Raw genomic sequence first — 22,803 nt, 5'->3', positions numbered from 1 at the left:
CGGCCAGCGAGGGGCCGGGCGCGGCGCGCCGAGCCGCAGGGCCGGGGACGAGCCGGGCCGGGCCGGGCCAGCTGCCGCGGCGCGGGGCTCGCCTGGAATGCGGGCGCCGGGCGCGCGTCGCGACTTTTATGGAAAGTTGCAGCGGCGGAGCGACGGCCGCAGCCAAGGGGCGCTCGGCAGCGCAGCCCGCCCGCCGCCGGAGCGCCCCGAGCCGCAGCGCGGGCAGCGCACAGGTAAGAGCGGCTCCGCCGCCGCGGGGCACAGCGCGGCCCGGCCCCCCCGCCCCGCTCCCTTCCCCGCCGCCCCTCAGCTGGCCCCGCTGCCCCGGCGTGCGGCGGGGGCTGGGGCTGCCCGCGGCGCCCCTCGGCCGGAGCGGCGGCAGGAGCGGCGTCTCCTCTCGCCGCCGAGAGCCGCTCCGCTCCGCTCCGCCGGTCCGAGCACAGCCCGCAGGGCTGCGGGGCAGCCGCCCGTTCGCAGCGCGGCCGCGGCGGGCAGGGCCCGGGCCGGGCAGCGCCGGGGGCGGTGCGGCCGCAGTCGTGAGGGAGCGGGGCCCTGAGGGCGCGGGGCCGGGCGGGCGCGGCCGCAGCGGTTTAACCGAAGGCGCCGCCGTGCGCGGGGCTCTGCCCGCCCGGCCCCGTGAGGCGGCCCGGGGGACGCGGAGCCCGGGAGGGCCGTCCCGCCCTGCCGTGAGGGACCCGCGGTGAGTGATGTGCGGTTCATAAAAGTTAGCTGAAAATCCCCGAAATCCCCGATTTTCGGAAGCCGCGTGTCTCTAGGCGCGGAGTTCAGTTTTGTTGGTGTGGTGGTCAGCAGCGAGGGCATACTGGATGCGTCCATTGGTTCTGCTTCACTCTGAAGTGATGGCTGTAAAACAGAGGGGCTTGGAAGAAATATCTGGCTTCTGTGACAGGTTGCAAATTAGTTATTATCACGTTTGTTTTAGGTAAATAAGGGCTTCTTTTAAGCTGACAAGTACTGAAAAAAACGTGTTGATGAAGCATCTTAGAATTTCAAGAGTTAATCAGCAAATAGTTGCACAGTAGAAAACACTGTACTCCTAACCTTAGATCTCAGGTCCTAAGAGACATTAGCTCTCCTAGAAAATTGTCCAAGTAAACGAAATTATGAATTATAATTAGTCCTATAGGAGGGCCAACTGTATCATTATGGAGCATGCAGAAGTATGAGAATATGACTGGTCTATGCAGAAAGCACAGTCTGGTGAAATACAGGAGCTGGGTAGATCACTTAAGATATTAGTAAGGAATACTTTGACTGCATTTGGAATGTATTAGATGAGTAGTTTTCTCACTGAAAGAAGCCAGGCAAGCATTGATGTGGTTACCCAGCTTTGAAACTCCTTTAAGGAGAACCAGTGCCGTGGTCAAGCTGGCTGTGGGGAGGCAGTGGGAAAGCTCATGGCACTGGGAGGGCGGTGCGGGAGGCAATGGAAGCGAGCCTTGCTGCGCACTGAGGGCAGCTGTGCCTGCTCAGGTGAAGGTGGTACTCGTGATGCAGCTTTTTACAGGCATCAGCACCACCAGCAGGGTAGGGCTGCTCCAGGGGAAGCAGCAGCATGTCTCTAGGAAGCCCTGGAGACCTCTCCTTTAGGGCAGAGGCAGAGCTCAGGCCATGGCCACTGTGGGTGACCACCCCTGCTTCAGTCTGAGCTGGCCAAGAGCATTTCTGACAAGAGGCTGTGTCCTGTCAGCAGGGAAGATACCAATTGCAATAGCACCTCGCCAGCATTGGTGTTTCCTTGATCTCTGAAGTCCTGTCATTGAAGTCAACAGAGCACATGGTTCATCTTCAGCTGCTGGACACAGCGGGGAATGGAGGAACTCTGGCGTGGGGCAAAATATCCTGGTTTATCTCTTGGATAAACCTGGTTTATCTCTCAGTTCACAATTTACCGCCACTTCCATTAGGATCAGCAGATACCATGGAACATGAAATCATGGGCCAGAAGATCCCAGCAGGACTTCCCCACTACCAGAGCAGTCTCTGAACCCCCACTATGTTTGCTCTGAGCCTGTGTACCCCATAACAGCAGAATAGAGTAAGGAATCAACAGACCTTTTGTACAGAGAAGGGTGATTACATTTTTTAACAGCTGGGCTGATTGGCACTGCTGCTTTAGGAGTGTTTACAGCTGTATAAAACATAGGCATCCTTTATAATACATATGTTTTTATAAATAACACCCTATCTGCAAGGAGTATTCTACAACAAAATAAGACTCTCAGTAAATGTCAAAGTGTGATAAGTTCAAAGATTGAGGAAAAGATTGTAAAATTATCTGGGTCACTTGTTGGTAAGCATTCTGGTCTTTAATTATGAAGGCTTAATGAAGGAAATACAAGTGAGTGGAAGTAGTTTTGCATTTTGTATTTATACAAAATGAGAAGTTTAGACAGCTGGTATTAATTGTCATAACTTACTGACTGCAGTGGAGCTGATGGTTGATGCCAGCTCAGGATGTTCCCCTGTGCATGATAATTTTAGTATCTACTTCAGTATCTGTAATTTGGTACAACAACTGGTAGTGTCATTCCAGAGCAGTTACAGGCAGGACATAAATGATGACCATTTCCCCCCCTCTGTCCAGTTCTGTTTAATATTTTATTAAATATTCCAGTGCTGTGGGCTGTGTTTGTCTCTGCTTGGTGCTTTGGCTGCAAGCAGTGAGTTTCCAACTCTCACAGTTTGGTTTTCTTATATAATGGAGACTTCCCTGCAAGTAGATCACAAAGAGGAGACAGATGGTAAACGTAGCTTAGACCGTGCCATGAAGGGCTTATTTATAACTCACAGTACCCAGGAGCAGAGCAGGGGGCCCTTTGAAAGGAGAAATCACAGAGGAACTGGACCTTTTTTTAAAGTCCTGACTTCATACTCCTATTGTAAAGAGTGCTGTTTGGTTCAGGGAAATGATGGTATTTTTTGTGTCTCATGTGAAGATGTTTATCATGCCCCTGAAACCAAGAATTTTTTAAAAGAAAGTGAGTTTTATTATTTATAGGAGGTTTTTTATTTTTTAGTCTGGTTAAAGCTGCACAACTTTTTTTTTTTTTAATCAATTGAGGACTATGACCTGCTTTCAGAAATGGAAATTAATTAAATTTAAGGAGATAGATTTTGGGACTTGTGAGCCATCAAACTTTCTGTGTCCCCTTAATGGTTTTCTTTTTTCACTTTTTTTGCCCAAAGTAAGATTTTAGGGAGGCTGCATGAAAAGTTTAAAAAGTGCTATGATCATAACAGGTCAAGGCATATCTGAGCTGATTGCTTGTCCATTTACAGTAAATGAGTAAGATGTTTGAAAGCAGTAATTTATATTTACAGAACATTTCTGATCTGTTGCCTGGTTTCCTATGTAGTAATTGCTTTTGTATTAAATTTTCACTTGAACTTTTCACTCTCTCTGCATTACAGCCAGTCAAATTAAGTGGCATTTTCTCTTTTTTTCCAATTCCAGAGTTAGGATTATTGATCACTGGGTGCAAGTTAAATTTTTCTTGAGGAGAGGACCCTTCAAAGGGACCCTGCAGTCTGGTACTTTCAGTATAAAGCTCCTAACACCAGACTAACTTTATCAAAGATATGTCATTTAATTGTAGGAAAGATAAAATGTGGAGAGAAAAAAAAAATTGCACTATTTCAGGTGAATGCTGGAGTGATGAGACTGGGACGCAAAGGGTAACAAGCTGAACTTGTTTTTTGATCACAGTTATGTTCAAAATTATCATCTGGGATTTTTTTTGAGTGGGAAGCTTCAATGAGGAGCTCTTACAGCTTCTGCTGAGGTATGTTGATCTTGGGAAAGAAAAGGTGAGACTGAATATTAAGATTGGACAGCTTTGTAATAGAAGAAACATTTTGTGAAGTAAGCAACTAAACAGGCAGGCTTGTGTTGCCTCAAAAAATAAGAATTGCTTTTATTAGATGAACTCTGGGAAAATACAAAACAAGAATATATACATATAAATGGGTGATTTAATATAACTAGTTCATCTCAAAAGGGAATTAGTAGGTCAAGGTTTCTTGGGTTGGAAAATCTATTACTGCATACTTCTGCAAAGCTATTGGCAGGTGAGGAGGGCACTGTTCTTCCACGGTTTGTAGGTGTCAGGACTTCCTGATGCAGCCACTTGGGTTTTCTCAGCACCAATTCATTGACCATGAGCCTCTCCTGATGCTGAGGCAGATGCAAAGGAGCTTCTGTCTGCAGTGCTTGTTCCTGAAGCTGTGGCCACTGCCTCACAGACTCAACCCAAAACTCAGAGTGCTTCTTTTTTTCTTCAATATTTTGGTTGTCTTTATTGGAAATGACTCATCTGCCCTCAGTGGTGCCCGAGGCAGAGTCCAGCTGCTCATCCTGCTCAAGCTTTAATGGCCATGGAGCGGGGTGGAAGTGCACACATGGGTGCTATCATGTTTAGCAGTGTGCTGGTGCTTTATATCAATATCTTTTAGCATCAGAGGTGGAGGTAGGATGACTTGCAGAGGCAAAATGCCTTAGAGCCAGCTGGCTAACCTTCAAACATATTAGAGTTAGTGATGCCAATGAACTGGAAAGTAGCCTAAAGTAATAGCAGATATGGCAGTATTCCAAATGGCAGAAACATATCTGCCATCTTGAAGGCCCACAACCTGTTGGACTGGCGCTATTTTGGAAGTTCAGACAGCAGGAATTTACAAAGAAGATTTCTTCCAACATTCGCACTTCTAAGGAAAATTTCAGGTTTGTTATCCCACTGTCAAGAGGTTCAGGTAATTGGAGCTATCAGAAAGGTTCAAGACAAAGTCTTGACTCAGGAACATCATCTTCTTCTTACAATTGATTGCACATAATAAACTTTGGAATAGTCTCACAATGCACAAATGACTTTGGAATAGTCATTTTTCAGATGACTTTAGGATGAAGCCCTATCCATGGGGTACATTGCTGTGGTCACGATTTGTGGTAACCTTACCTTGAGGTGTTGAGGTGAGATGGAATTTCTTGTGACAGATTATCTTTGAGTGTTCTCTGCTCCAGCCCCATGTCAAGGGTAAAAGGTCTCTGTGTCCCAGGTCACTTCAGTGCAAAGATTGCACCAATTCATGACATTCCTTTGTTTTCTGATGGGTTCCTGCAGTAAAGCTTTGAGTCAGCTGCTGGATGTTACGTACAAGGCTAAAGGTTGCCAGCCCCAAGTGGGGAAGGAGCCATTAAATGAGCAGAGCAGCAAAAGAAGAGAACAGAGAACTTTCTCTAAGACCTGCTTAGAGAAACAAGGGAGTTAAAAGATTTGAAGGGAAGTTACACTGATCACAGTGGGGATTTACTTACATGCATAGAAGTCAGCTAAAGCTTACAGAGACGTGCAAATCCTGCACAGTGTACAAATGGATGCTAAAGCCTATGGAGACCCTGAGGCTACAGAATGCTGATGCAATTATCTGCCTTTCTAGACTCCACACAATTCTAACATGCTATTGCTGACCTGAAACCATCTCAGTAGGAACTGCTACCTAGTGATTATATGTTCATGTGTTCACAAGCGAGAAACCAAAATACCTTGGATTCCTATCAGTCTACAAATGAAGGAGTGGGCTGGGGGTGGTGTGACTTTCCCTACTAACTGGTTGAAAGGGAACACCAAAGTGTTCTCCAGAACATCTCAATTGAAGGCAAATTTGAAGAGTTTAGAATTTGTAAATAATCAGGGCACGTGTGGGTAGCTAAATGCTCTTATTTCATATGTTGTGACTGCTTTCATTGGGAAAAACATCCCAAGATCTCTAAGAATCCCATTCCTTTTGTGTAGCTACAGCAGTGCCAGTGAGCACTGGTGATGTTGGTATATTTTTGAAGAGTTTACATGGAAACAACTCTTAATATTAATTATTTTCAAAAGTACATAAATATTTCTGTGTTTATAATCTGTTTGCAATTATCACTTAGACAATTTGAAAAACAAGAGCTTAACTTTCCATATCATGAAAATCCCTGACTTCAGCTCCTCTAAACCACAAGTGAGAAGTCCCTTCCCCCCAGTAGTAAGCTGCTTTTCCAGCATTTTTGCTTAAAATCTTTGAGCCCTTATTTGCACCGTTTGGCACACTGAGTTTAGGCTTTCCTGGGACTTAGAGGATCAATACAATACAACAGCAGTAGCACTGGAGTCACATCATGATTTCCTTTCTCCCATGAGCTCTGATAGACCTGAAGCTGAAAAGAAGAGAAAAAGAAGTGAAAGTGCCTTCCTGTTAGCTCCCTAGTATACAGTGTACTTTAAAATTTCTAACAATTTTCTTCTGAAAAATGCTACGTAATTTCCGGAAGACAGCTGAATTATACAAATGCTTTATCTGTACGTGGCTTACCTTTCCCATTTCCTAGTTACTGCCACTACTTTTCCCTGGAGAACAGCCCTGGGAGGAGGGGCAGCATGACTGGTACCCGTGTGCTGGGCGAAGGGCCGGAGATGCAGCGGGGCTGCCCCAGCCCATCTCTCCTCCGCGGCCGCAGCCCCGGGGTCTCACGGCTCGGGCCGGGCGGGACCCGGAGCTGCGGGACGAGCACCGGGAGCAGCAGCTTGGCAGCGAGCAGCACGGGCAGCCAGGGCTTGGCTCCGAGTTCTGCTTTTTGTTAAATGGAAATTAGAACCCAATATCCAGGACTATATGGAGGAGTTATGAGCATGAATAGTGAATCATTAGCTTGTTCTTTTAATTACTGTGGCATACTTAGAACCTATTCATGTCTGCAAAAGCCCCAGCGGACCAAGTGAAATTGTGATCCATCAATTTCAGCCGATGCAAACTTATTTACAGGAAGATGGTTAAAGCATCATTTAAAAGGAAAAGAAAGGAATGTAACTACAACTGTTTCTTTCAGGTAGAAACTGAAAGCCATCTTAAACATACCAGGTGCAGAGCACAATACAGTAACCATGAATGACATTGCACAGAAAACTGAGGTATGTACCAATTTTAAAGTAATCAAGGCAATGTAATAATTTACAACTGATGCTTGCAAAAGTAATAATTACAAATAATTGTAAAAGACAATTATACTGGAAGTCTGCTGGTATTGCCATTATTTTTAGACAATGAAAGGGGATTTGTTAAATAGCTTAAGATTTGATGGAATCTGTGAATTATGTTCTTATTAGAAAAACATGAAGGAGGAGGGTGAAATATTGAAAAGGTTTAAATGTTGGTGGCAAAATTCTGGGTAACATTTACATCTGATGCTAAAATGTAAATATACTAGGCTACTTCAAGTATTTCCTCTTCTCCATAGACTTACTGAGTAGCAGAACAAAAACTTCTGGTGTAGCTGGGAAAAAATGAAACAAAGCATGTTTTTAGACAGTTTTCTCAGTATTACTTTATTGAGAGCATTCCTGTAGTCATCACTGTAGAAAGACAAAACTTCACAGTAGTTCTGAAAGTGGGAACCTTTGGTGTTTGACACCCACAGAGTAACCATTGGCAAAGAAGTGTCCATTTGCTGTATCAGCATCAGAGCCCTGGTGGTCCAGTGATCTTTGCACTTCGTAACATAAAATCTCTGGGCTCCTGTTTTTTTTTCTAGATATTGAAAAAGTAAGCATATTGCAAATTTTAAATTAAGAAATACTACTGTTTATTTAAAAACTATAGATGGCCGTGGAAGTGTTGCAGAAAAACTCTCACATGTATTGCATTATGTATCTATGTCTTTTTATCTCTTTTAAATGTTGGGGGCAGAGAGTCTCTTTGGTGACTGCTTAAGATTGAAAGCTACAATAAAAATCTGTATCTAATTTAATAGTTTAATATAATGCTGAATCTTGTTTTGGATATTTTAGTATTTATGACTATTTATGAACAAATATAATGATGCTTAACTGATGGCTCATGGCACAAAGTTCATAATCTCAATTGCACTTCTGTTTTATGTTCTTACATTCTTTCTAATCCAATCTATCAGAATATTTCTGTCCATCTGTTTCACCTTTCTTTTTCTTATCTTCATTTCTTCTATATCTTCACCAAGATTCTGCTTTCTTCATCTAAACCCGTCCAAAAGTCCTATGTGCCCAAGCTTCACAAGGGTGATGTAAAGGATAAATTTGAAGCTATGCAGAAAGCAAGGGAAGAAAGAAATCAAAGGAGATCTAGAGATGAAAAGCAAAGAAGAAAAGAACAATATGTTAGAGAGAGAGAATGGAACAGGAGAAAGCAGGAGGTTATTGTCTTTGCTAATATTTTGTGTTATAATATTTAATATTATATCTAAAAATCTATTCACATTATTTGAAGACAATAATACTGGGATTTCATTTAAGTTATAAAGACATTTTACTTTCTGTGTTTCATCAACTAGATGAAAGAACTGCTTGGATCTGATGAAGAGGATGACACCAAACTAACTAAAACAGAAAAGGGTTATGTTCCAAAGCTCATAGGTAAGAGAGGCCTGACTTTAAAGGCCACAGAATTCCCTGGGTGTTAGATGGAACTGCTGAGCTGTGCATTTCATGTCCACAGGAACTGTTAAAGGCAAGTTTGCAGAAATGGAGAAGCAAAGGCAAGAAGAAGAAAGAAAAAGAACAGAAGAAGAAAGAAAGCGCAGAATTGAACAAGATATGATTGAGAAAAGAAAAATTCAAAGAGAATTGGCAAAAAAGGCACAGGAGGTATGTTTATCTGATCACAACAGTCAGGATGTAATTGTAAACAACAAACACTGAAAATGTTTTGTATTGATCAGAAAGATTTGATCTTAAGATTTCTCATAGTAGAGATTTACATGGGAGATGCTCAGTGGGGTGGAAGTGAGATATAATGTTCAAACAGTCTTCATTTCTTTACAGTAAAAATTTTCTTGTAAGCTCCAGAGTTGAGTTGCAGATGAAACTGGGCAGGCATAAACCTGTTAAAAACCATGCACAAATTTTGGTGTCATACACATATAAGTTTACTAAAATAATTTGAAAATGTTTCTTGTATTTTATAAACTCTTACTTTAGACAACCTTTCCTTGTAAGTTAGTGGATAGAGCTCAGTGATACATGAACCAAGGTAAGCAAGAAGTAGTAAGAAAACACCAGTGGCAGGTAACAATGAGACAACACTAATGCAGTAAAAATAATAAATCATGAAGATCCAGGTCATGTTTTATTCACTTGCCATTTTCTGACTCATCATTGCATATATATATATATAAAACATATGAACAGACTCCAACTTTTATTGATGCCAATAAAGCAAATTCTGTCTTTTGTAGGATATCAAACTTAATTCCTTTTGCAAGTTTTCTTCAGTGCTGCAAATACTGCAGTGAGAGAAAACATTTAAATGATAGACTAAAAACATATGCAAATTTCTATTTAACCAAATGATAGTAGTACTTCATTTAGGTTTGAATTTGTTGTAAGAAATAAAAAGCAGTGCTATAGGAGCAGTTAGTTTTTGGATAGTCTTTTCTACTAGAACTTCTAACATGGTTAAAATTGTACATTTAATTTGCATTGTATCTAGCACATATTTAATCTACCCTGCAAGGCAGGAGTACTTACATGTAGAATTTTAAAAAGTGTGTCAGTTTTAGGCCATAGCATAGGCACAGCATAGGAAGCAAGCACAGCATTAGGCTTTTTTCAGGAGCTGAGGGGAAGACAATGTCTCTTGAATCAGAAATGATCAATGACTTTGCTTTGGGTTTTTTTTTAATTTTTTTTTTTCTTCACAATTCTGGAATGTTTAAATGAAGACTAGACATCTCAAGTACTGTTCTTGGTTCAGCAGTGTTGAGAATGCTTTAGCAGACTTTGTGTGGGATGTTTTATGTCTTGCTGCCTCTTCCTTGAAAAGCTGACCTATCTGAAGTATTCCAGCAGAGCCTCGGTCCTTACCACCTCTGTGAATTTATGTGCTACATACATATCACTGATACAAAAAGAATTTCCAGTTCTATGTTTGCAACTCTAAGGCAAAGAGCCAAATTAATGTAATCATATGAAATTCTCATTTAATAGATTGATGACTTTAACAATACGGGAACTGAATCAGCAGCTGAGGTAATCAGATTTTTTTAAAGAAATGTTCACCTACATTTTTATTCACTTTGTTTTATTATTGTAATTTGGGTTGGGAAAACTTAGAAAACAGCACAGAAATACCTAATTAAAGTTCAACCAAGGAGTTCACAAATTTTTAACATATATGGAACTATATCTATACTTGAAGTCAATATAATGAAGTCTGAAACAGAGCCTGCACTATGAATACTTTGTAGTTAGTTAAGAACATCTAAAATGTAAATATTCAAAGCAACCAGAATTATTTTATATATGTAAGGAATTCCTTTCCTAATATATTAGGTATTCTTTTAAGTCCTCTGGCTTTGCAAAGAATTAACTTAAAAGCTCTTTGCCTTAAACTTGAAATTAAAGGGGGATTCTGACAATATAAAGATGTTTGAACACCTCACTCAGTTAACTTTGTTATTTGCTTACTAATATACCATACGGGTTTTGATTTATCTTGCAAATAAATGTTTCATTTCAAAAACTGGGCCCAAAGGTCCTCCTATTGTCTTTCACTAACACAAGAAAATCACACTTCTACTACAGTTTTGGAAAGAAAAAACTAAACCTGCAAATTCATCAGTTTTAACTTATTTGGCAGAAGGGAAAAATATGGGTAAATTATATTTTGGCAAATAAGTTGTAAATAGAGAGTTGAAGCAGCAACATCCTTCAAGAAACAATTACTGTACGTGACAAATTACGTATTAGAAATTACAAATTACATATTTCTGTGTTAAGCTATTGGCTTATTCCAGCTGCAGTTTATTATAATTTACATAATAAATATAAAACTGGAAGTAGAGTGTGGTTACAATTGTTGTGTATTCAAAATTACACCTGTTCTTTCCCAAACCTTGAGTTTTTATGGCAAACAGTTAATGAAAATCCATAAAGAAATTAAGGAGTTTGCCAGTCGTTATGTTTAAAATATAATTCAGTTCTTTATACTCTTCAGATATTAGAAGAAAACTATTGACTTTATTCTTGTGGGTAATATTCACTACAAGTAAATCTTTTGGAAGCTTTGGTGCACACACATTAAACAGCAGGTTCATTAAGAAATGAGGCTACCTAGAAGTCAAGTTTCATGAAAATGTAATAAATATCTTTTTGGACAGGAAGGGGATGATTCACTGCTAGTTACAGTAGTGCCTGTAAAAAGCACCAGGAAGATGAAAATAATCTCTGAGAACACAGGAAAGGAGAGAGCAGAACAAAGAAAGACACAGGATGAAGAAATGGCACTAAAAGATGAGGAACAAAACCAACTCCTTAAGGAACCCAAGTGCCTTTCATTAGTCCAGGTAAAGCAGTCATCCAAAAATACCTATATAATAGATATTTATTGGCTTCAGATACAACTGTTTCATTTTTCTTACACAGGGTGAAAATGAAAACAGTGAAACTCAAGATCCTCTGTCTCCTGGTAAGCTTAAAGTCACATTTGAAGAACTGGAAAGACAAAGACAGGAGAACCAAAGGCGGCAAGCTGAGGAAGAAGCAAGGCAGCGCTTGGAAGAGGAAAAACGTGCCTTTGAGGAAGCCAGGCAGAGAATGGTGAGCACATGTTTTGTTCATGCTGGTACACAATTTGCACATTCTTTCCTGTATGTGATTCTTCTCTTTTCTTATTCCTTATCTCTATTTCAAGCTGTTAAAGAGTCTGGAAATGAGTTTTTAAAAGACATTTTTGACCTTTGCTCTAACTCAGTAACCACACTGGCATAATGCTTTAGACATTCTTTTAGTAAACCAAAAAATAACAGTGTTTGATTTGCCAGCAACTTAGTAGATCTTTTATCTATGCTTTGTAGTATCTTAAGCTGTAAGCCTTCAAGAAGATGAGTGGCTGTTTTCTCTGAAGTAGTGCTGCAGATGGTTCAGTAATTGGTTTTTGATGTAAACATTCCCTAGTAACAGAATGCTGTTTCTTATCCTCATATTTATTTGTAAATGTGATAGAAATATACATCAATTACAACTCTCCTCTTATGAAGAAAGGCAAAAAAAAAGGACAGATCAGCTCTTTTTTATGTACTAACATAAAAAAACCCCAAACCATAGATTACTAGAGGGAGTCCCCCAAATTCTCAGAAATGCAGCCCACAGATCCTGTTTTGTATTACATGGAAAACTGCCTCCATATGTGTTCTTTATCATAAGTCAGAGTTAGATCAGCTATAAACTGAGCTCACTATATAGTTTGTTCTTTGATCATACTGCAGGAATCATACACTTAGTATTAACCTAAGCTAACCAGATAGTTTAGCTTAGCTTGTTTTTCCATGCTCCATTTCCCCTGTATAGTCATGATCACTATGACTTTCTTAATTCGCATACAAAATTCACATACAAATAGGATTAACAAGAAATGAGATTTTAATCTTCCATAAAAACTTGGAAAATATTATTTATAGGAATTTGCTAGCTTTAACAGAGTATAATTATGCATGAACAATTTTGGAAAAACAGCTCTAGATCACTATTTTGATTATATTTCCAAAACATTCAGGACATTTATATTCTACAGAAACAAACTTAAACAAAACCAACAACACAGAACTTCTAGAAAGCTGAAACACACAAATTCCCAACTGGTCCATATTGAGAGAGTTCTAGGTTTAGGCAGATACCCAAATTGTAGTTTACTGTTTCATCTCCACCTCCAATAAACTGCTGTTGTTTCACACCAATAACCTTGCTGTTATGTCAATGACAATAAGGTTTGTTTTATGTTTGGGGCAAGGGATTCTAGTGAAGGAGAAGAGTGAAGAAACTGAAGGAGAGTGAACTCCATGAAGTCCCTTAGGTGTTCTAACTGAAGATTAGTTCACATCTCCCTTCCTTATGCTTATGCATGTATTTATCAAGTAATATGAAATAATTTACAAATTCTCCACATCAAAAGAAATTTTTTAACATGAAGCCGCTGACCAGTGGTTGTCAAAATTTGAAGTAAATATTTTTCTTAAGAATTCAGCAGGTAATTTCCTTAAATTCTTCAATTTTTTTTCCCTTACAAATTTCAAACGAAGATTTCTCTAATTCCCTTAATGGGCTATCGCATATAGCAGTCCCAGGGCTGCTTACAGTATAGAGATCTGGATTATCAGTGCTCTGACAGCTCCCAGTCACTTCCTCCATGAACAGATAAAGTTCTGGGATGTCCTCTGAAAGGGGCTCTTGATTGCAGCTTGCAAACCACAGGCTTCTCTTAGCACGTAAGAGTTCACTGGAGAGAACTATAGCGAGGAGATCAGAGTATCTCAATTCCTTTTCTTCAGTGATGATTAAATGTCTAAAAATAAAAGAAACAAAAATCTCAGTCTGGGATAATAGCAAAATGCTAACTGATTCAGTTTTGCTATAAGACTGTACAGCATTTCTTTAAGTGGTGCACGGATGAAAGCAATTTCTATACAAACAAAAAGACTTGATGATATAAACATCTACGAAAATGATGTAAATAAAGAGAATAGAGAGTGATTTACAGTAAATGATCCAACAATGAGACCATAAAGTATGTACTTAACTGTTCAGCCTCTTCCTGGTAACACACTGTTCTTTGAATTACACACTCAACACAGTTTTAAAAATTATAAAAGCTATGTGTTGGATACTGAAAATTTCTTTTCTCGCTCCCCTGGCTAGAACAAAGATTAAAATGATTCTCACAGGAACCTAAGTCTTGATGCATTTTTTTCCCCCAAAGAGAAAACAGTACTTATAAAAGATCAGAAAGGAATGGAGTATTTATTTGCAATAAAGAATATTTTTTCTTGTTTGGGTAAGTGCTTTCTACGTTTTCCTCTCCCTATTCTCTTAAGATAAATGAAGGTGGTGATGAAGAATCTGAAAATGCTGTTAAAGAATTCCGCCCTGGTAAACTCAGACTCAGTTTTGAGGAGATAGAAAGACAGAGGAGAGAAGAGGAAAAGAGGAAAGCAGAAGAGGATGCACGACGACGCATAGAGGAGGAGAAAAGAGCATTTGCTGAAGCAAGGAAGAACATGGTATGGTATTTTGGTTTAGCACAGAATTTAATTTTTACCTAAATCCCCATCTGGAAAGAAACTCTGGGAAAACTTCTAAATAAAGTCAGGAATACATGCTTCAACTCCTTCATTAATTAGTTCACCTTACTATTTATTATAAGGTAATGGGGTAAACTAGTCAGGTTCATTTACCAAAAGTCATCAGAGAACAATCCCTCCTCACAGCCAGCCTAGAGAGGATTTCAGATAATTTAGTCCAAACCAGGTATCAAATCCAGTGGGTATTATTACACTAGATGCAACATACTTGGGAAGCAAAATGTTTCCACAAGGAGGGTTAATTGTCTTGGGGTTTTTTTTGGGAAGAGCAATTTCTTTTACGGCTCCAAGTTTATTCCCATACCTCTACAGGGTGTCCACTCTTACTACTAAAAGCACTACTAATTAATGACATAATAGAAAAATGCTCACTGCAAGTATGTATCTTCCAGCCATCTGTGGCGCTTCAGGGAGAAAAAATTAAAAGGTTGAGCTCTGCTACTTGATGTTTTTAATGCCTGTTCAGGGAAAAACAACAATAACTTGTGGTGTTTACCATTAGAATACTTTGTAATACTATCTTCCCTTGACAAACACAGATTTCTGTCATATGCAAGGACTTCTAAAATTTGAGTTAGGATTAAACTGGAGAGAAATTTTCAGGGGCTTAGGACTGACTGACACTACCTGAAAGCACAGAAAGATGTCTGATTTCAGAGCTTGGCAACTACTATTTATATTAAAAAAAAAAAAAAAAAAAGTGGCCACAGAGCTTTTAACTGTGGTCTTCATACTTAGTCCAACCACTTCAAGATTCTGCAGGCTTTTGGGTATAAGCCAGTTACTTATTGGTGGATATCAGGAAATACAGCATTAAATTACAAAAATATAAACTAGAGTGAAGTAGTGTTTGTTTCAAAAAGGGAGGGGCAGGACCTGCCAGGCTAGAACTGTGGAATAACCCAGGCATCTGGAGCATCTTCCTACATCCTCTGTGGCTGAACTGGGAAAGGCCAACTGTGTGCCCAGTAACATTTTCTTAATCACTCAAAGCAATACTTGGGAGAGAAATGAAAACTTTGTATGAGTCCTGATACTGCCAGCAGGGCTCCCTCTGCCTGGAAATTGGGCCAAAGACTTGTGCTGAAAGACTACCTAGAGAAGCTACAATGTGAATTTATATTTGATACTATACTGAAAAATAGTGTCTGTCTGTATCTCCAAAGACAGAAGACAAAACCTAAAGCCACTTAAAAATACCCTCAATCCAACAAAAGAATGCTACTGGAGACTTTTTATGAAAAGGCATTAGAGAACTAAAGGAAGCACAGAAAGTATGTGCTGCTTCTGTTTTTTCCTGCTTTCTTGAGAAACTCTTTTTTTGGCCTCAGTGTAGCAAGAACCTAAACCCAAGTGTCCAGGCAAGAAAAACCTCACTGATAAACAGGATCGTGTAATCCATCAGATGCAGCAGAGTGGCTGAGACTGCTCTACTTGCAGACAGTGAAGGTGGTCTGTAACTAAAAAAACCTGAAATATATTTTTAGCATTTACGCAGCTTGAAAGTTCTCTGTTAAATAGCATCCTGAATATGAATACTACATTTTCTACTATTAACAGAATATAATCCTCTGTTTTCCTTATTTCCCACTGCTACAAAATGTAGCAGCAGTGAAGATTGTCCTAAAATGTTTAAAAATATAATAGTCCTCCCTTTCAAAGGCAGTAAAAATGAACATTAAATTGTTATTCCAGGAACTTTTTAATGTTCATTCATTTTAATTTTCTTTTGGAAGTGGTAGAAATGGTAGTATTGTGGCTGGAAAACACAAATGCCACCTCCTTTTGGATCTCCCTCTTTCACATTTCCTTGTGCTATTTCCATGCTCCCCAGCATCAGTGTGATCACTTCTACACTGAAGCAGTTGTCTTTCCCCCCCATCAATCTTTTTCTCGTAGAGACTGCAAAAAAAACCCCTGTCTTAGCACAAAAAAGCCCCCAAAACAAAACAAAAAAAACTTCTCCTGTTGACTGTGCTGCAAACCATGACTGTTACAGGAACGTTCATCACTACCAACCATTTCCACTGAGCAGAAAAAAAGAAGTACTACCTAATTTCACAAAATATGGCTAAAATATTTACTGAACCTAACCACAGAGGTTTAGTGCATCACACAGCTCAGCTAAATCTTTGTGGTTTTTAACCAGGGATAAGGTGGCTGTCTTCATAACTTGGTTAGAAATACAGAGACAGCTGCTAGTGCATGCACAGCTTTTGAATTCTTTAGGGCAAATTCTGAATTGATGCTTCTTGTGGTCACTTAGGTTTGGTATCTTCTTGAAGTCATGAGCTTATGAACTAATGCACCACCAGCAAGAGAATTTCATGTTGCTTTGCTAATTTAGTTATGGGTAGCCTCTAAAAACTGTGAGGCATTGTTTTCACTGTAGGGAGGAGTTCACAGCTTTGGTTTTTGACTTCTCTCTAACACAATTTCAACAATTATGCTCATATCACACAAAACAAATGAAGAATGGAAGGAATGGTGGTGCTGAAGTCCAATTGTAAGCTTAGAGAGAAAATCTGAGGAAAATCTGTAGTGAATAGCAGAATTTGGGTGGGATTGGGCTAAAAAACTACTGAAAGAGCTGTGGCAAAGAGCTGTGGCAAATAAAGAGATGATATGGGCAAAGTAGCCAAGAGTGTGGTATGAACCAGGATAACACCCACAGCAGAAAAAGGTGTGGGTTACAGTGGCAGTAAGCAGCAATAAATACAAGTAGTGCCAGAGGCTCTAACAGAAATGCCTATTCTCTGTCCCTTTATAGTCAGAGCTCTTTCTCAAAAGGAAATATTGCTCCTCTAATTATTGCTATCATTTGACTGATTACTGCTGTTGGAAATGCCTACAACTTTGGGCACATTGAGCTCTCCCATGTTTGCCACAAGGCTTTTCAAACCTGTGCTGATCAAACAGTGCCAAAAGCCACATCACCCCCCAGTTCAGGACCTGACCAGTGCCTGACCTCACCTCACCTTTACCTACAGAACATTCCTGTTGAGACAATCTCTGTTAGTAAGTTTATATAGTTACATACACATATATTCTTATTCATAAACTTCCATTAAAATTCCTGTATAACACACTGTCACTACTGGCTGCTTTTGTAGTGTTCAGATTCATATTTTAGTATTTCAACAAATTCAGTCTGATAAATATTAGTTCTTGCACTTGCTGCTTTGGACATAATGAAAGCTGCCTTTCCTAGGCCCTACTATCTTACAGTTTAGTCTAAAAGATAGGCCAGCTGCTCCCAATGCCAACCAGGCCTAACCCTGCTCTGAAGCCATTCAGGGACAGGGAAAGGAAGAAGGCCCTGCTAGTGGGTGTATAAATCAATAAACTAGCCACATAGCTTAACTTAAACAATTTGTGCAAAAAGAAGAGCTTCTTCTGAATGTTCTGTTCCTTTATCCTTACTGGGAGTACTAATACTGCTTTAGAACACAAATATAATTCAGATTGCTTAAGAGAAAGCTCACAGATAAATGTACTTCAGTATTAAGAGCAATGACATTTAAATACAAACACTTTGTCTGAAGTAAACAAGAATTAATTGGTTTAGGTCCTAAAGGTGCATTTAGAGGACATCCTCCCCTACAGAGGGAAAATACTGCATTTTAAAAAACCACCTAATCTTCATTATAGAAGTTTAGTGTTGTAATTAAAGTTAAATACCAACCCCCAAAGCACTCCCTCCCACACCATCAGAGGAATGGCCACACTGGCACAGTGCACCTGTCTGTGCTGGGCAGATGTGACAAATAGTCACTTGTCTTTATGTACCAGAAGTGTCTGAACAATGCTGTGATTTCATCACAGATATAATTAATGCTCTGAATTTCCAGCAGGTGCTGGATGATGAATCACCGGAAATGTTTAAAACCTTTTCTCAAGAATCTCTCGTACCTGGTAAACTGGAAATTAATTTTGAAGAGTTGCTGAAACAAAAAATGGAGGAGGAAAAGAGGCGCACAGAAGAAGAGCGTAGGCAAAAGTTGGAAATGGAAAGGCAAGAATTTCAACAGCTGAGACAAGAAATGGGAGAGGTTTGTACACCAAGCTATATATTAAGTATGCTCTGAGTAAAAATAAAATTTATCACTTTGTTACTAAAAGTTTAAGACTGGAAAAAAAAACTCCTTTGAAAGAAGTTTTAAGTTAATGCATTCAATATTATGTGAAAGAAAAATAGAAAACCTTATTTGTAAAACATTTTATATAATGACATTTTTTGTCAGTAATTTATCAGGAAAATATGTTTATCCACTCCCACCTGAGAAGCAAGTACAGTTATGAATTTGTAGTTTGGTTTTGCAATAATCTCTGAAAATTCTGGATGATTACTAAAATGATTAGATAATATTTACGATCTTGGGAGAACATAAATATCTGGTTCCCAAAAGACAATACAAAAACAGAAGTAAGAGACAGGGCAATATTCTTGCTTTTCCTTAGAGAGATACTGTGCTACCTAATGAGAATACAGTGGGCTCAATTTTTTTCTAATTGGTGTTTCAAGGGTTTGAAGACTGGCACAGTTGATTTTAAAAATCACACACAAAATCTGCTTTACATCCTAAATGTTTAAAACATCACATTGATGAACTTTACACTTCAGTGTGGCTGTGGGTGGCAATTCTTTTATTATTCCCTTTTGAATGTTAGAGAACAACATTAATTTATTGTTTTATTATTTTTGTTGCAAAGCTCGAGCAAATAGTAAAGGCTCTAGCTTGTGATGTTCTCAACTAATCCTGGGGGAGCAGGAAGAGACAGAGACACCCAGCTAAAATGCATGTACATCTTTACAATCAGGGTCATAAAAGGAGGGAGAAAAAGATCAGTAATTACAGCTTCCCATGTGGTTTGGCTACAGGATCCACAACTGCCCTTTCTTTTCCAGCCACGACATCTTGAAATGTCATTTACTTTTTCACTGAATTAGGAAAAGATAAAAAAGGCAGTACTTTATTTTTAACAAAACAGCTGTGTTTTAGGGGATTACTTCACATCATATTGCAAGCAAGTAGAGGTGAATTTTGGACTCCAGGTAAGTTTTTTGTATTGGTCTGTGTGTGGTTTTCTGAATCCAAGATGGGCAGTTTATTGACAGCAACCCTTGAACAAATGGCATATTCAAGCAAAGTATTTTAAAATCTGTATCTAGTTGAGATATGATACAAATGCATTCATCATGAGATAGCAAAGAAAAAAAATTATAGGGGAAATTTCAAGTAACTAACAGAACTGTAATGTATTGATTTATACCATCTGGAGGGAGAATAGGTTGTAAAAATAATGAGGGCACTTTCCATCTTACACATTCTGTCATTTCTGAACAGCTGGAAGAAGAGTCTGAAACTTTCGAGCTAAGCAAAGAATATGAAGAATTGATAAAGCTAAAAAGAAGCGGTTCTATCCAGGCAAAGAACTTAAAAAGCAAGTTTGAAAAAATAGGACAACTGTCTCAAGAAGAAATACAGAAGAAGATTGAAGAAGAGCGAGCAAAGAGAAGAGCCATGGATAAAGAAATCAGAGAAAGGGAAGCTGAAAAATTTCAAGAGGTAAGTTGCATTCTGTGTATGTTAATGAGCTACTTAACCAGCACACAAATGATCCAGCAGTGGAAAATGCTGCTGCTTTGATAAAATTTTGCTGTTTCCAAAATTATGTTTTCCCTTCTTTCCTGTTCCCTTCTTTGGATGCTTAGGGATAACACACCTCAGCATCCCTAAAAGAGACAGCACCAGTTTATTATCAGTGATTTGGTCAAGCAGAGTTCTGCTTTTCTGCTCAAAGCCCTGCAAGTCAGCATTTTAACCTGAAACTTGCCAGTCTGAGGGCTTAAAACATCCATACCTGAGAATTACCTATTAATCATCACTTGAACTGCTTCTCCTTCTGAACTCTTAATTCATTCTCCACTACATGAATGGAATAAAAAACTCAATTACCCAATCCAGACAATACCATTTGAAGATCAAGTCTCTCTGATGTACACTCACTCCTCAGGGTACAGCAGAAGAGGGTTCCTATTTATCTGTATTTCAGACCAGAACCTTCAGTTTTTCAGAGGGGAAACCCCAAGAAATGGAGCTAGCAGTGACAAAGTGGTCTGTAATCCATACGCTCAGTGTGAGCTTTTGTAATGAAATGTAAAACCCTTAACAGTACTAAGCCTGATCTGAACTTCATTCTGGGTCTTCTCCACAGGAGTCACTTCAGCATCAGCTCAAAGTCTGTCCTATTTGTGAGCTTTTAATTTAATGATTGACACTCATTGTTTTCATAAGGTCAACTGTTTCAGTGTTAAACCCAATCCAACATCATGGCAAAATAATCCAAAAACCCAATTGCCAAGAAGTGCTCAACTTCTATATGAATAAAACTTCAGCAATATTTTTTTACATAGAATTTTTGAAATTACTTTTGCAAAAATCTTGTCCTATCCTTGGATGAACTATTACAAAACTCACCCTACACTCAAACAAACTTCTGAAAAAAACCAGGTCTGTGTGGCTCTGCTCAGTTAAAAAAAACCTCTGGGAACACAAAACTAGTTTTCCTAACATATATATGTCTGTGGCAATAAATAATAGTTAAGCCCTGTTTTTAATTATCATTTCCCAAGGATGACGACGTAGATGTGAGACCAGCCATGAAATCTGAGGCTCCATTTACTCACAAAGTCAACATGAAGGCTCGTTTTGAGCAAATGGCAAGAGCCAGAGAAGAAGAGGAGCAGAGGAGGATTGAGGAACAGAAATTACTACGCATGCAGTTCGAACAAAAAGAAATCGATGCAGCATTACAAAAGGTATAAATTGCAAAATAATATTCTCCAGTTGTATCATTTAACTTAGCTTCTAATTACCACTGTAGGCAACACTACCAGATACAAAAGGAAAGTTCTGCTTCTTTTAGCAGGTGCTAGGAATTGCTGAAATAATATAAAATTGCTTTTGGTGTTTGCACATACTCTCCATGGAATCAAAGAATGGTTTGGGTTGAAGGGGCCTTAAAATCATCTAGTTCTGACTCCCCTGATGTAGGCAGGGACACCTCCCACGAGATCAGGCTGCTCAAAGCTCCATCCAACCTGAACACTTGCAGAAGAGCGTGAGACACTGCTGACACCCTGTGTCAGAGTATGTGACATCCTCTGAATAGTCTGAAAATGGAATTGACATTCCTGCCTGTATTTTACACCAACATTCCAGCCTCATTAAAATGCATTTTACTGCCTGTGGCATACCCAGATTGGGTGCATTGTTATGTATTGAGGACAGATGTGGAATTTCCTCTTCTCAGAAAGACAGTAACTTGTAATCAAACATGTGTCACTATCAGTCAGAGTGCTATTGCTACTTTAAATTCAACTTATTTTAAAACAGAAAAGGGAAGAGGAAGAAGAAGAAGAGGGAAGCATTATTAATGGTTCTACTTGTGAAGATGAGGATCAAGCTCGATCTGGAGCTCCCTGGTTCAAGAAGTCACTGAAAAACACATCAGTTGTTGATGGCGAGCCAGTGAGATTCACAGTTAAAATCACTGGAGAACCAAAACCTGAAGTTACATGGTGGTTTGAAGGGGAAATGTTGCAGGACTCTGAGGACTATCAATATATTGAAAGAGGAGAAACCTACTGCCTTTACTTGCCAGAAACCTTCCCAGAAGATGAAGGGGAATATATGTGTAAAGCAGTCAACAATAGAGGCTCAGCTGCTAGCACCTGTATTCTCACCATTGAAAGTAAGAGCTAGCATTTTAATTTGCTTGTATCTCAGTCTTATTATCTTTCCTGTTATGAAAATCTAACTTCCTCTCTCTCTTAACCCTCTTTCTGTTTTCTAGCTGATGACTACTAATGCTCTACTTTAGCTGGAATCTTTCTTCCCCTCAACTTTCTTACTGCATCATCTCTTTCTCTGATGGGGCCAACTAAAGAAAGCAAGGATGTGCATTAATTTGTCATTCCTGCATCAGATAAGAATATACCCTTCAAATTGTGAGAATTCCCTACTCAATGCAAAAACTAGTACCAAAGGCTGAAACTAAAAGGAATCAATGTATGAAAGATCAACTGAAGGAAAAAGCTGAATTATCATAGTGCTCCAGCATTTGAAGACCAACTCTTGTGTAAGAGAATAAAGCTGAATACACGATCTGGAACTTGTGTAGTAGTGTAAATCTGTTGGTGTACCCTGCATGAGCACTGAATATTTAAGCTCTTTTACCTTATCCCAGAGGCACTGAACTGGCAAAGGAAATACTTACTGATGATTTTCAAAAACCCAAGTGTACTATTTTTAAAGAATAAAAGATGACGTAACCGCTCACCATTGCTTGAAGCAGCATAACTTCTTTTGTATTAAAATGGGCTTGCATTGAAAATGTTCTGCTCTGATTAACCTATGAAGCTGATAATCTCAAATAAAAACCATCTCCTTTAGGATTATAGTAGTCTTCAAAATACCAACACTTGCTTGTAAAACTCATGATTTTTTTCATTGGTCGAATGACACCAAAACCAGTGGTGACACCTATGAGAATATTTTCACAAAGTGCCTATTTTCTCAATCTTAATGCAGTAAGTTTGTTGCCACATCTATAAACACTTTTCTGAAGGCTAC

At 39.2% G+C, this 22,803-nt stretch overlaps 2 protein-coding genes across 13 annotated transcripts in view; one reads left to right on the top strand and one right to left on the bottom strand.

The window, feature by feature from the left end:
- The first annotated feature begins 149 nt into the window (after nt 1-149).
- On the top strand, nt 150-22,509 carry NEXN (nexilin F-actin binding protein). Of its 7 annotated transcripts, none has more exons than XM_036387540.2 (14): nt 150-233; nt 6,887-6,968; nt 8,033-8,224; nt 8,363-8,444; nt 8,527-8,675; nt 10,017-10,058; nt 11,189-11,374; nt 11,454-11,627; nt 13,898-14,083; nt 18,016-18,216; nt 19,513-19,734; nt 20,802-20,987; nt 21,565-21,922; nt 22,025-22,509. In XM_036387540.2, the coding sequence occupies exons 2-14, from the start codon at nt 6,942-6,944 to the stop codon at nt 22,036-22,038; spliced, it is 2,019 nt and encodes a 672-aa protein (XP_036243433.1). In that variant the 5' UTR covers nt 150-233; nt 6,887-6,941; the 3' UTR covers nt 22,039-22,509. The 7 variants fall into 7 exon arrangements, with proteins under 7 accessions (XP_036243433.1, XP_036243432.1, XP_036243434.1 ...); XM_036387539.2 differs by having other exon boundaries at nt 194-233; nt 6,891-6,968; XM_036387541.2 differs by lacking the exon at nt 150-233 and having other exon boundaries at nt 18,019-18,216.
- The window catches only part of FUBP1 (far upstream element binding protein 1), a 38,749-nt gene continuing 23,299 nt past the window's right edge, over nt 7,354-22,803 (bottom strand). For 5 of the 6 annotated variants that reach the window (XR_008508519.1, XR_008508521.1, XR_008508523.1 and 2 more), the window contains one exon: nt 12,432-13,368. The gene's annotated coding sequence lies outside the window, so the exon portion shown is untranslated. Of the gene's footprint in view, nt 8,154-12,431; nt 13,369-22,803 lie in introns of those variants that run through there. The other variant, XR_008508520.1, reaches the window with a different exon arrangement.

Source organism: Molothrus ater, chromosome 9, assembly GCF_012460135.2.
Source record: "Molothrus ater isolate BHLD 08-10-18 breed brown headed cowbird chromosome 9, BPBGC_Mater_1.1, whole genome shotgun sequence".
Classification (NCBI taxonomy): domain Eukaryota; kingdom Metazoa; phylum Chordata; class Aves; order Passeriformes; family Icteridae; genus Molothrus; species Molothrus ater.
The sequence above is the reverse complement of the archived record's forward strand: the minus strand, read 5'-3'. Positions and strand labels throughout refer to the sequence as shown.

Bases quoted from the DNA above. Each gene is read 5' to 3' on its own strand.
- NEXN (XM_036387540.2), top strand. From the start codon at position 6,942: ATGAATGACATTGCACAGAAAACTGAG. The intron at 8,676-10,016 runs GTATGTTTATCT...CTCATTTAATAG, and splicing joins TGGCAAAAAAGGCACAGGAG to ATTGATGACTTTAACAATAC. The intron at 11,628-13,897 runs GTGAGCACATGT...TATTCTCTTAAG, and splicing joins AGGAAGCCAGGCAGAGAATG to ATAAATGAAGGTGGTGATGA.